Below are 14,602 nucleotides of genomic sequence, written 5' to 3' on the forward strand. Positions count from 1 at the left end.
AGAGTAAATGTATGAGAACGCTTGCTTTGAACTGTATTTACTATATCATCTATAGGGTTTTTCGCGATTCAAGTTCTCTTATAACTTTAAACGAGCAAATATTTCTCGGTTAACCGAAATTTTTACTCTCGGCATACACTCAAGCTACTAATAAACCTTATGGTTACATACTATTGGATCTCAATCAAAACACACCCGAGGATATATGTGTAGTTAAGAATATTTTTGATAATGAAATTACCGTAAATCTACCTGTGAATAATTAAAAACGTCATTAGTTGCCATCATGACACTGAAGAAAATACATGAAAACCGACATTAATTTTCCATCGTAAGTAATCCAAAACTGCGGCTTAGGAAAGCTATACTCAAACATCCTGTTGACTATGAATTTATTAATCTTCTATCTGAGCTTTGTTTAAATTTAACCGAAGGTAATAATCAACCACCAGATGCAGCTAGGCAACTAACAAAGCAACATCGTTCACTCTTACGTGCCCTAGCTTGAAAAAAGAAAGGAAAGGGTTTTAAAAGAAAACAAACATTCAAGCGATTGTTAGCTTTCTTAGACTTTTACTGCCCATAAATGCCGGATTTCTATGCAGTATTCTCTAGAAATGGCCAAACCTTACAAATTGACACCAGTAGAACTCACTCTTTCATCAAAAGAGCACTTCGAAGATAATCTTGATAAATTTTGACACTAAACCTTTAACGTAACGTCTACGTGGAAGATAACGAGATTCTTGGTCGTTTTTACGATTATGAATTTAAAAAAGTTAAAACCATTGGAGTTTATTAAATTGCAAAGATATTAAAGAGTCGCATTCATAGGGGTAAGAGAGTGCTGCTCGTTTGCTGGCTAGGTTACAACTCTGATTTTGATTCCTGGATTGCCACTGAGGGCATTCACCATGATTTCTATGTGACATTCATAGCTAATGTCTTTGTCCCACTCTACGATGATTTGAATCAAACTACGATATTTGGACAAAACTCTTGCCCTCTATCAAATTTGATGGAAAGTATAAAGCTGCTCTTGTTGATTGTATTCTTAAAAATTATTTCCTGAGAAAAGATTTTACATATCATATAAACGTTAGACCCATTGACTTCTCTGATGAGATTTTGGTGGCAAATTTTGACTCTGGTGATCACCCCTTTGCCAGCATACCCAACGAGGAATACAACAATTTGCATGAGCTGTGACGAGTTATCAACACAAAATTGCGAGTCGAAAAAAGGGTAGCTTCAGATTCAGCTATTCAACAGAAAAGAGGAGAATTTACATTACCAATTCATTTGAGAATGAAAGAATTTTCCTCAATGAGGATTTACGTAAGGCTCTCGGTTTTAAAGATCGTATTATTAAAGAAAAAATTTAAGTGGCAAGGACCATGTTATCTATTCAGACTATGTGCCCGGCTTCTCATCTGACAATTGTTTATTTCTTCACACATCCTTTGTTGAGACATGGATAGTTGGTAATACTAATGTTCCCCTTCTATGTTTTCTTGAAAGAAAAAGCAGTCAGGAACAAATTCACCACTACAAAATAAAACGTCTTCAATATATTCCAGTCAGCCCTTCCTATTTGGAGCTCTTTCATTTAACATTAAGAAGTGAGTTGGGTGATCCTCTAGCAATAACAAAAGGTTTGACTGTGATTACATGTATGAAAAATACTTTTGTTGGTCTGAAAAGTATGAAAAATACTTTTGTTTGTACTGATATTGATTGCTATGTAGCTACTTTTGTACCGCGTTAATTGGGTCCTGGGATTGACTATTACACGGGTTGTTTGTCAATGTCCGGCTACGGTATATGCAATTGGTTTGCTAAGTCGTTTCACTCTGCATTATCCCTGGTTATAAAATATATTACACCGGTAGCCGTCATTTTGCGTCCTCTAGATTACACGATTGGGGCTCTGGAAAGGATTTTAAAGAAAGGGTTTCACAAAATCTCAGTTCCGGCGCACGGTCCCTCGACGAGCGATTTAAATCACGACAAAGCAGAAAATGTTTAAAAAGGGCGATAAACACCTAATTACTCATCAGTACCAACTTAACCCAGAAGAGTAAAACATCTCTCTTGTCGAAGAAAAAAAGGAACCAAAAGTAAAAATCGCTAGTTTGAAAAAGAATTTCTTTCACTAGAAATGGCATATCTACAGCATAAAAACTCTCATCCTTCAGTCAACTCATTTCTAAATCTTTTCAATACAGGAAATGTTGATGTGGGTTTAAAACATGGTTACTATGAACCATTTTATCCGCAACAACTGCTCTCTGAAAATGTACATTTTCAAAAATATTTTCAAGATTACATTTTTAAGATTGTTTCGTATATTTGACTTCCACATTTATAGATTTGCATGTGACTGTCAAAAAATCTAATAATGAAAAACCAAGTGAAGCTGAGGGGTTATCCAATGAATTTTTTTTCAAATAATGCATGTTATATACAATTTATATAGATTACTCCAATGTCCTATAAGCTTTTGAGAGGCTTGACTAAAGGATGTGAATATAAAATGGACACAGACACTAGCAATATACTTAGAGGTGCGACAACTTAAGATTTACATCTGGTTGGGAAAATAAATCACGAGATATTTGACATACCTCAGTTTATTGCCCCCCCCCCCAAATGTTAAAATTGATATAAAGCTGCAACTTTCTTCGTCCAATTTTATTTTGCAAAAAGTACTTGGCACTGAACCCGATGTAATAGTCTTTCTCACAACGGCAATACTTCATGTATGAAAACAACAGGTTATGAGTTCTGTTGCTGTGGCAATTGAGAAATTAAGAGCTTTCGGAAATAATATCAAATTGCTCGTTCCTCATACAATCACGAATCAAGGACATATTACTACGGGTGCAAGCACCCACACCTATTTCTCATTGATCAATGGAGAAATTCCTTCAAAACTTGCTTTGGTATTCGTAAAAAGTGCTAGTTCCTTTGAATTATGGACAAATTCTCCACATAAATTTGAATGTCTTTTATCTCTTGTATGTAAAGTAAATGGAATTCCACTATACAATTTATCCTTTAATAAATCCTACAGGACCTTATATGAACTGATAATACAATCCCTAGATCGAGATACACAATTATTTGAAAATAGTATAACCGAAGAAATGTTAGCAAAAATTCATGGTATTATTGTATTGTATTTGTCCGGTACTCAAGATATGAGCATTGTCCGAACGGCCACAGTACGTTTAGAGTGCACCTTTTAAGAGCCATTGAAGGGGAGTGTAGTATTAATCTGGCCAAATCAGTTTGAAACTTATTGGGAAAATACCCCTGATGGCAGTATTCTATTAGGCTTGGCACCATGAACACAAATCAAACAACAAATGTATTCAATTTGGATCCCTACATGTCCAAATGCAAATCCTATTGCGTACCCTCGGATTTCTTTGATCTTATTAATAGTCTTAACAATACCCTTATCATTGTTAATAGTAGTTCATATAGTAGTTCACGGGACATTGGCTGAGCATCGTTCAAACACCGAAGAATATGGAATTTTTGATGCTCTTGGCCTACCGTGTGCTTTCTACATTCCTTACATTAAAAAATTTTTTAAGGAAAATGGAATTTCTATTATTCAAAATCGGAAACGAGTACAAGTTTTATCAACCTAAAGCTGTGATTTTCACGTAATATTATACTTATTTTTCAATGTCGTGGATATATTTACAGTGAGTTTCTTAGTATTTATTGTGACAATACTCGATTGAACAACTTTCTAGTTGAAAATACTCTTTCCTACCTGTATAATATAAATTTCAGTACTCTTAGCGTAAAATGCTTTTAAAATGTATGTGGATTTGTTTATCAATAAAACGAGTATATAAAAAACTCTGTGTCTTCCTGAAGCCCTTGCTGATTCCAGGTGGGAATCAAAGGTCAAGATAAGCTTGTATACCTCCATGGCAGTGATGGTAGCTACATGCAATGAGGCTCGATCTTCCGTCCCTGGGCAGCAGAGGAAATCCGTCAGCGCACCTCAAAGCGGTGGAAGGGTGTAAACACCACTGAGCTCCACGCCGTGCAATTTGGTGGCCAACGCGCTCCGGGTGACCCGCAAGACTGGGGACCTTGCGGTCACCTCTATTCCCAAGAAACATCGATGGATCTGAGACCTAGAAGAAAAGTTTTAACGGCTACAGCGTCCCCGGCAAGCGACGCGGCCCCCGTATTGGCGCAGGTGTCGAGAAGTAAACAAGCCAACCATACTACGGCGTTCCCGGCAGGCGACGCGACTTCGAATATGGTGGCGAAGTCGGAAAATCCTTTTCATGCCATAAATCTAGGAAAACCCACTACAGTCATTAAACAGGCAAAATCTAGAATAAATGGGGGATGCTGGAATGTATGATCCGTCAAACAAGAAGCCACGCAAGTTTTTCTTGTCCATGAGATGGAGAAGTACAACATAGACATACTTTGCATATCCGAGACCAGAATTTCAGGTTCTGGCTTCATAGTTATTACAGCTCCTGAAACGCTACATCAATTCCATTTTTTCTACTCCGGAGTAGAGGATAATTCGGGATTCCACGGAGTTGGTTTCATCATGAACCAAAGAACCAGAAATGCTCTCCTAGAATGGGAACCAGTCTCCTGTAGACTTGCCAGAATCAGACTAAAAGGAAACCCCGCAACTGTGTCGATAATTTCTACCTATGTCCCCACCCGTGACGCTGCTGATACGACCAAGGATGATTTCTACGGCGAGCTACAGTAGCTGTCTTCTTCTGTTGCCGCACGTGATTACTTGATTGTTGCTGGAGACTTCAACGCAAGAGTTGGTCCGTCTGACCAAACCATAAGACAAATCATGGGAAAATTTGGACAAGGTCACAGATGCGAGAATGGGCAAAGGTTGTTAAACTACGCCTTGATGAACACCTTGTTGTCACCAATACCATATTTCAGTACAAACCTAGCCACCTTTTAACTTGGCATTCAAATGACGGTGTCACTAAGGCTCAAATAGACTTCATTCTCGAACGCCAGCGCTGGAGAAGCTCCGTACAGGACTCTCGCTCTTACAACGGCGCGGACACAGGCTCGCAGTCTGGGTCTGACCACAGGCTTGTTGCTCCAAAAGTTTTGCTACGTCTTGCAACTCGGAGAAAAAACAAGCCCAAGGCCGGATTCAACATTGGTAAGCTCCAAGACAAAGAAGTTCGCCGGGCCCTCAATTTGGAACTGACTAACCAATTTGACGCCCTCAGTTCTGATGAAAACCCAACCCCCGAGAAGAGATGGAAGACCTTTAAAACAGTGATGACAGAGACTGCTGATGAAATCTTAGGCCGAGCAAAAATCAAGCGACAGCACTGGATTACCACTAGGACCCTGTCAATAGTCGGTGAGCGAAGACAAAAGATGAGCGGCCCTAAAGAATAAACAAAAGAGCTGCGCAGACAGGTAAAACGCTCTGTTCGTATGGACCGTCGCCAAATGTGGGAAGATGCTACCGTGTCGTTAGAGAAATCAGCACGCTCCCATGATACCCACAAGCTTTACCAGATCCTGAAAGAGTCCGTTGGTAAGAAAGCTGCTGTCTCAGAAATAGTCAAAGACAGATCAGGAAAAATCATTAGTTGTCAGAAGGAGCGCTTAGCAAGATGGAACGATCACTTTCAGATCCTCCTAAACCCATCCCCGTCATCCGCTCCTGATTCTTTCCCACCTGCCGTTTCTAAAGAACCCTACGACGTCGAGCTGGATACACCGACCAGAGCCGAAATACTAAAAGCGATCAAGACCCTGAAGAACCACAAAGCCCCAGGCGAAGACGGCCTCCCCCCGGAAGGGTACAAACAATGCCCTGAGGTCACTGCTGAACAGCTCCATGGCATTTTCGAAGAAGTGTGGAGGACCAATTCTTTCCCAAAAGATTGGAAGACATCAGTCATTCTCCTTTCTATAAGAAAGAAGATAAAACCGAATGCAAAAATTACCGCGGAATAAGTCTTATAGACATTGCGGACAAAATTTGGGATCATACTCTTGAACCACTTCAAAGGGGCAAGGGAGGAAAGAACCCGAGGAAATCAAGTCGGCTTTCGGCCAGGTAGAGGCTGTACTGATAATATCTTCGTTTTTCACCTCATTATCCAGCAGTTTAAAAGGTACAATATACCCCTGATCTTGATGTTCCTGGACTTCTCGCCAGGTCACTCGCCAGAAACTTTGGAAGATCCTAGAGAATGACGGAATGCCGCTGAAGTTTTTTGAACTGATGAAGGCATACTATGACTCGTCAGTGAGCCGAGTTCGAGTCTATGGTGAAGAAACTGAGGAATTCCTGGTTGAGTTCAGAGTAAAACAAGGGTGTGTCCTCTCTCCGACTCTGTTCAATTATTGCGTCAATTGGGTGCTTGAAAATGCACTGTCGTCCTATCCAGGAGTTCAGATCGGACAGAATCTTTCACTGACTGACCTCTGTTATGCGATGATGTTGGCCTCCTGTCAGACCCCGTAGAAGCTCAAAACATGCTTGACAACGTGGTGGCCTGGGCAGACCTGATCGGCTTGAAAGTCAGCACAGAGAAACCGAAATTCATGGCTATTAACAACGACACAAGGCCATTCACACTAACTGTCAATCAAGTTCAGCTGGAAAAAGTCAACTGTTTTACATACTTAGGCTCCCAAATATGTATTGACGGATCTTCCGACGCTGACATCCAACAGAGAATACAGAAAGCGCAGACAGTCTTTGCCTCCCTTCGGAAAACCTTATGGAATCGCCGCGAAGTCAGTGTCGGACGAAAGTTCGAATCTACATGGCACTAGTCCGCACCGTTTTCCTTTACGGATGCGAAACATGGTCGGTAAAACTACAGCATGAGAATACATTGAAGGTGTTTGAGCGTACCTGTCTCCGAAGAATTCTCAGAATACAGCTGCGTGACCGTATCTCCAGTGCGGATCTACGTCGAATGTGCAATATTCAGAAAGATGTTGCGCTCACTATTAAAGAACGCTGTTTAAAATGGTTGGGCCATGTATTACGGAAGCCGCCAGACTACTTGCCCTGCCAAATACTTCTAGTCGAGCCTAATAGCTCCTGGAAGTACGCCAAGGAGGAAAGAGGAAGAACTGGTGGAACCTGGCCAAATCAGACCTTGAACCTATCGGGGGATTCAGAAAATTCGGACACAGATGGTCAACTCAGTGGCTCGCTTTTGCAGAGCAGCTGGCAGAAGATCGCTCAACATGGTCCAAGAAGGTCTCCAAGATCATCGATGCCGGGCGAGGTGGAAACGCCTGATTCCCGCCACAAGTACAAGTAAAAGTAGTGTCTTTTAGATTTCTTTTTCCACGTATAGGTAACCATCGTTAATAATAAGTGGCGGAACCTCGTCGGGATTCAGCTTGTATTTATCTTGGCATGCCAAGTCAGGGTCACTTTTTGTACAAAGCAATGTAACTTCATTCTTTTTATATTTAAAATTCGGGTTTTACAGTTTGCTTATTTGAAGCAATGTTGCACACAGAATTCACATATGAAGAATCGCTTTCTGTAACAGCCAAATAAAAATATGTAGGCTTATAATCACAGTAGCTGTTATCTTCATAGGACATCGTAAAAACCAGACTCTCTGATTATTCCAGCAATTGAAGCGTAGACCAGGTTCTTCTTCCCGAAGAAATTTAAAACCCTTACAATACCAGTCTCTGAAAAATAAACTGAAATCACGTTTAGAGTTTTTTTCTGATCATCTCAGGGTAAGTGTTTTCCCATTGATCACATTTATCATAGTGATAATTGGAGCATATGAAACCTCTAGTATGAGAGTCACAAATTTCCTCGAGACAGGAATTACAATTTTAATTTTTGCTGCGCATCCTCTATGTAATTTACATGGATTGCATAATCTACACTTTTCATTATAATCATCAATAATAGTACATTTCTCTCGGGATAACCAACTGGTCAATGTATACAAACATAATGGATATGTGTGAAACATATTTTCTATGTTGACTGTCTTACTTCCAAAAAAATTGACTCGCGATGAAGAAAATGACTATCTTCTAGGAGAAGGAGTAATCGAGTCACGTAACTTGTTTAGACCAGATTTTTGGAGTTATTTCTTGTTGCCTTGCAAAATGGCCGTCTAGGTAGTGGTTAAAACCAAACCACAATATTATTTTGTTTTGTTTCAATTAGTATGTCAATAAATTGAGTAAATACATCTGGACCATGGCGTAAAAGTTTCAAGGAATAATCCAAAGACGGAGAATCATCTCTCATTATATCATTAAGCATTATTTGAGAAAACATTTTCCTTTGTAGAGATAAATCTAGAATATCCACATCTAGAATCGAACATTTTTCCGAATTCACTAGATTCCATATGAGTTTTTGGTTCTCATATCCAGTCATTTTTAATCCTGACACTCTCACTACCAATTATAGACTAACAATGATTCTTTCACGCTTGTGGCAAACTGACTCCTTTTTTACAGTTTGATTCAGATTGTTTTCTTCAATATATTTCACTATTGCATTTAATTCGTCTTGTAATCTTAGTATATGCATTATAATCACTTTTGCCGCAAAGCATGACTGTTCTTCCGACTTGAATTTGCTTAATGGTATAACATATCCTGCAAACATCTTGTCCCATTCTAGGGTTAGCCGGAAACCACTTGTAATGTCTTTTACAGCATTAGGCAGTCTAGGTTTCATTTCATCATTGTTAGCGCCTTCAATATTCAATAGAATAAAAGCATCCATTACAAAAGAAGAATATCCTTGATGTTGACACACTGAACTCCTGTTCAATACTGAAGCAAATCCAAAAAGTTATGTACGATTACGTCACCCTCGCCAGTAAATATTGGACGATGATCAAAATGGGTCATACTCTTTCTTGGTGGGAGCTAAAGGTTTTTTCCTGGCCCTCTAACAAGCAAACCCTATGACGTAACAACCAAAGAAATCCTGAAGTACAGAAGCCATGACCCTCACGGGTTTTTTCTCTTTATTAGGTAACACCCAAAAGACTATTATATAACAACCAAAAGTAAAAAAGCCCTGGTCATCGTAGGTTTTTATAAAGTAATTAACACATGTATCTTTTAGAAAGCAATCCCTATGACGTAACATGCACCTGCTGGCTGTCGTAAAAATGGTGGGATATGTTTGTCAAGGGAATGGTGTGATATGTATGTCACGGAAGTCATTATTCGGTCATTACCCAGAGCAAAGGCTGTGGGAGAGCATGGATTCAAATGAGAAGTAAACCTCTCCTAGACTTAGATTATCCTGGCGATTTCAGTATCCTAGATGAAAATGTTAGCAACATGAATGAATATTAGGAGGGTTTGAGAGTTCGGGGTGCAAGAATAGGTTTGAAAATTAATGTAAAGAAGACTAAGTCTCTAAGACTGGGAATGAGTGAAGATGAAGAGGTAATGTTTGTGAACGAGAAAATCGATCAAGTGGAAAGCTTCACATACCTAGGAAGTATTGTTGGTGAAGGTTGGTGCAGTGAAGATTTTTAAAGTAGAATAGCCAATATTCAGGGTGTTTTTTCCACAATCGAAAAAGTTTGGAAGAATAGGATGATACGCCTGCGAACCAAGATTAGAATATTAGAAGCTAATTAGACGACAGTGTTTAAGTATGGTTCTGTAGCGTTGGTGCTCCAAGACGGGTGAGGACTCGGTAGATATTTTAAAGACCAATTATTTACGAGTTTTGTCTTATTTCCCATCTGACTGACCCCCAATTTCTTAATCCTAATTTCTAGGGCTATAATTTCTAGGGCCCCCTTTCCCAATAAGTACTTTTCTAAAATTTATCATAGAATTCGTTCTGGAACAAATGGACTAAACTTTCTTGCATTCTCGTATCAGCTTCCTAATTCAAGTGGTTCAGTTCCCCTGTCCCCTCATTGCAGGTATTGTATTATGAATAATGAAACAATTGACCACTGCCTATTTGAATGTAATATGCTGACGTCTGCACAGTATAGCTTGCATTGTAAACTGTTAAAGTGCTTCAAACACCACAAAATCTCACTATCAGCCAAGAGCTTAGCAGACTATACCTGCACACAGAGCACAGAAGTCTATATCAATCATCTTATATTTGAACTCCTTGAGTCGAAAGATCTACTGAAAGATATTTGAGAATATCTAATAAATAAGAGACAACCACGCCAGTAGTTCTGTAGCCCGCAGAGTGAAGCAAAAGGAAAAGGGCTAAATAGTATCAACTGAAAAGCCCACCTGCTGTGAAATAGAAGAAGAAAGAATAGTAGAAGCTACAGTGATGACAGTGGTCAAATATGGCTCTGAAGCATGGGCGCTCTGAAAAGCAGATGAAGATTTGCTAGCTGTTTTCCAGAGAAATTACTTACGGATTGTTCTGGGTACCTGGCTGACTGACCGTATTTCAAACAGTAGGCTATACAAAAATGTGGTTCAATACCGCTTTCTAGGGCTATAATGAAAGAAAGGTTGAGGTGGCTAGGGCACGTTGTGCTGATGAAGGATGACAGATTGCCAAAGATTGTCCTTTTCGGCCAACTGTCTAAGGCTAAACGGAAAGCAGTTCATCCTCGGCTGGGGAGGGGGGGGCGGATGTTATAAAGAAAGATTTAAAGGAAAAGGGAACTTCCGGTAGGTGTAAAAAGGGATGCTTTGAATAGATTGGGATGGAGGAGGAGTGTGCGTAGCTGTGTTCGCCTCAGGCGGCTTGGTGCTGTGGTGAGTTGGTAGTAGTAGCAGTAGTATATCGATTTTGCAACGATTAAGCGTGTTGGTTCTGCAGTTTGATATAAATCAGCCCAAATACAGACCTCCAAGTTAAATGAGACCAGAGTGTAAATTTTGGAAAAAAAAATGGAAAAACCACGTTACTACTTTGCAACACTATTTATATCCTAAAATTTACGGGAAACAAATAAAGGATTTTCGGCGAGCCCTCTCGGACAAAACAGAAAGCAGGTCTTCCGCGGCTGGGGTGAGAGGGTATTGTAAAGAGAGATTTAAGGGAAAGGGGAGCTTCCTGTGAGGGCGTAAAGAGAGAGGCTTTAAATAGATTAGAATGGAGGAGCAGCTTGTATAGCTGTGTTGGCCACAGTTGGCTTGGTGTTTTGCTGAGTTGTTAGTAGTAGTAATTAGCAGAAGCATGTAATTCCTTTCCGTGAAAATAAACAAGCTTTACAATTCTTGCTAACAAGTCACTCTTTGTCGAGCAATGAAAATTTGAAGCCTATTTTAAAGTTCAACGATCTAAAGTTTCCTGATTATCGGTTGCTTGGGTGTAGCTACCCTCCTAATAATTATCAAATAAGTTCTTAGTTACATATATTATATAAGCAAATATATTCCTAGCTATATATAGTTGCGGAAGTTGCCCTATGAGTTTCAGGTTGAATGGAGGCCGGAAAAGGGGAATACGTCTCTAAAAATCGTCGTTTTCATGTCCCTTGCACCCTTGGTTCTTTTCTTATAAATTTCAATTAAGACGTTGAAGGCAAACCTGTCCTATTTTGTTTCTCCAAACATACAGATTAAGCACCTTGTGAGATTCCGGCATTTCAATTTTCAATAAGGAAAGGGGTTTAAGCGATCATGGGCCTGCATTTTGTCTCTAATATTGTTAATTTTTTAATCTGTACAGAATTCTGGTTGAAAACAATTGGTAGGTACCTGCCTTTCTACTAAAAACCTGGTAGAGTGGCAGGGAAGCGTTGCTGGAGAAGTATGGCTCCACTTTGATCCTCTAGTCACGCAGATTGAAGTTCTTAAATGTTTCCATTAAAACAAATATTATTGGTGTACCTTTGAGCTGAAACTTGGCGGTGGGAAAGGTGGGACAGCATCAAAGAGCTTGTGGCCCACGTTAGTCCATAATCACACCAATTGAAAATTCCTGCGTGATTTCGGTTCGATTAAGGTCCAAAGTGTTGGCTATTTCTCTCTGCTCGCAAACTGGTGATGGGAGGGGCAGAAGGACGCTGGTGGGGTCAGGTTTTTTTAAATTGACTGGCCCAAAATAACACTCCTACAGCCATTCTGCATAGTATTGTTGTACTTACACCCTTCTGCTTTCAGTTTCAGGAGTCCCTTACATTGGATGATGTACTCGTTGTTGCTGGTAATTGGCAGCATATTATTCAGTCTCGCTCGACAGGTAATATAATATTGACTAAATTGCAGTGTTAAATAAAATATACTGTATTTAATAAATTTTTATTTTTCTTGAGTGGAATATATCGAAACCCGAAATGTTTGAATCCTATCAAATTATTTAATCTAGGAAGTATCTTGTTTAATATCCATCGATAAGCAATAGATTACAGAATGTAACATAATCAAACAGTTCGTGGTAACGAACTGTAAGTAAGGAGCGACCCGGCTCAATAGTAACCAAAACTCCAAAAAACAGAATATTGATGCCAATAGATATGTCAAATAAATTAAACTTTTATGCTGATTTAAAATATATAAGTTTCATCAATTTTTGTCTTACCTATCAAAAGTTACGCGCCTGAGAAAATTCGCCTTATTGTCGAAAAACAAGGAAATTCCCTTAAAAATAATAGAACTTTAGTGGAAATCACATCGTGAGATTCAGCGTATCAGATAACCCTACTGTAGAATTTTCAAGCTCTTATCTGCAAAAATGTGGAATTTTGTATTTATTTTTTTTCAAATAGTTCGTGGTAACGAACTGTAAGTAAGATGCGACCCGGCTCAATGGTAACCGAAACTCGAGAAAATGAATAATTAAAACAATATTTGAATATTAATTTTACTTTTATTTGGTTAAATGGCTTTCTCGAAACTTTTTTAATTTTATTTACGAGCGTTTTTATTAGTAATAAATATTCGTAACTTACGAATCAACTTTCGTAATGGACTTCTATATTCATATATTTTCAATACGTATATTTGAGGGTTCGCCCCCTAGTCAATACCTTGCTTTTTAAGCTAAATTTCGAATTTTGTTCCAATTCTTTGAAAATAACCCCTTAATCGCAAATGCCGTTAGTTAGAATAAATAGCTTTTATGAAAGTACTAAAAAATCTTTAGTTTAAAGAGCGAGGTATTGACTAGAGGGTGAGCCCAATCATATACGTAATATTTTCTGTCGTTTTAAGTTTTGATGTTGCTCCTTACTTTCAGTTGAAAAACTTGTTTTTTTTATATAATTTCTGATCTTTTTTTTTAAATAATGCTGGGAAATCTGGCACCCCCTTCAAAACAATTTCCCTTCCCCCATGAAAACTTACTTCATGGAAAGATCCTCCCACATAACCCCCGACCCCCCTGCACTACCAGAAAAAATCTCCCCTGAAAACGTCTGTATACTTCCCAACAACCAATACTATATGTTAACATTGGGCAAAGTTCATAACTTTCAGCCCCCCCCCCCGGAGACTTTGAGGGATTAAGTCATCCTAAAAGACATAGCTATCATATTTTTGACCATGCTGAACAAAATGGCTATCTCAAAATTTTGATCGGGTGACTTTGGGAAAGAAATGAGCGTGGGAGGCTTTTAAACAATTTGATCTTGCTCTTGCGAAGTTCAAGGATTATCCCCTCTGGCCAGTAAGAATAATAAAACCTGGTTAAGATACACGAGGCAAGCCAGTTTATACGGCATTTTGCTATGGATTGCATGATGAATTTTGCCTCGTGGATGCAGATCTCCATGTTTATGATCCTACCACTGTTAATTTGTCCGCTCCTGCTTCAAAAAAAGCTTTTGAAGAGCTTGCTACTACGCCTGATATTTACATGAGACTATCAAAAACATACCTTGCGCTGAGAGGTAATGATAAGAGCAGAGCAAATGGCCCACCATTAGCATTATCTAGCAGTATTAGCCCGATACAACAGAAACTTGTAGCTACCCAAGCTGAACTGGATAAAACCAAAAATGACCTGATGGACAGTATAATTCAAAAAGTTTCGGAAAAACTGGCTAGCTCAGACTCTCTTAAGGAATCAACTGAGCTTATTGCTAGTCAAACTTATGATACTCTCATGATTGAATTTAAACCCAAGTTTCAGCGAATTGAAAAGTCGCTAAAGGGACTGAGTAATGAACTTGAAAATTTAGAGGACAGACTGAACAGGCTTGAGAATAAGTTGGATAGTTATGAACAAGAATCACTACTAGACAGCCTAGTTTTTCACGGTGTTAGGCAGAAAACTGGTGTTGACACTCGTTCTGCTGTGTTGCTAACTATTAATTAGAAGATGTTTTTGCCTGAAATTAGTGCAAATGAGGTCGTGAACGTGTATAGACTTAGACTGAATAATGCTGCTACAGCTGATTCAACTCAGGGGGTTCCATCTGCTCCAAGGGTCGCTCCGATAATAGTGAAGTTTTTGAGCAAAAACGTTGCTTGTAAAGTGTTCAAGCCCAAATCCAAGTTGGCCTCTAGTGGTAATTCTTTTGTTGAGTCTCTGACGAAGTAGAGACGAGATATTCTGAATGCGGCGAAAGACAAATTCGGTCAGTGGAATGCTTGGTCTGATCGAGGTCAAATTTTGGCAAAGTCTAGTGGTGGGACTCCAATAAAAAAA

General features: G+C 39.1%; 1 protein-coding gene across 2 annotated transcripts in view; it reads left to right on the plus strand.

The window, feature by feature from the left end:
- The window catches only part of LOC148951748 (adenylate cyclase type 3-like), a 190,096-nt gene that overhangs the window by 44,018 nt on the left and 131,476 nt on the right, over nt 1-14,602 (plus strand). For both annotated transcript variants that reach the window (XM_089088701.1, XM_089088702.1), the window contains exon 2: nt 12,115-12,193. In XM_089088701.1, coding sequence (XP_088944827.1) covers nt 12,115-12,193 — 79 coding nt within the window. The remainder of the gene's footprint in view (nt 1-12,114; nt 12,194-14,602) is intronic.

Source organism: Artemia sp. Qi Xiang Cuo, chromosome 5 (assembly GCF_049724085.1).
Source record: "Artemia sp. Qi Xiang Cuo chromosome 5, ASM4972408v1, whole genome shotgun sequence".
Lineage (NCBI taxonomy): Eukaryota > Metazoa > Arthropoda > Branchiopoda > Anostraca > Artemiidae > Artemia > Artemia sp. Qi Xiang Cuo.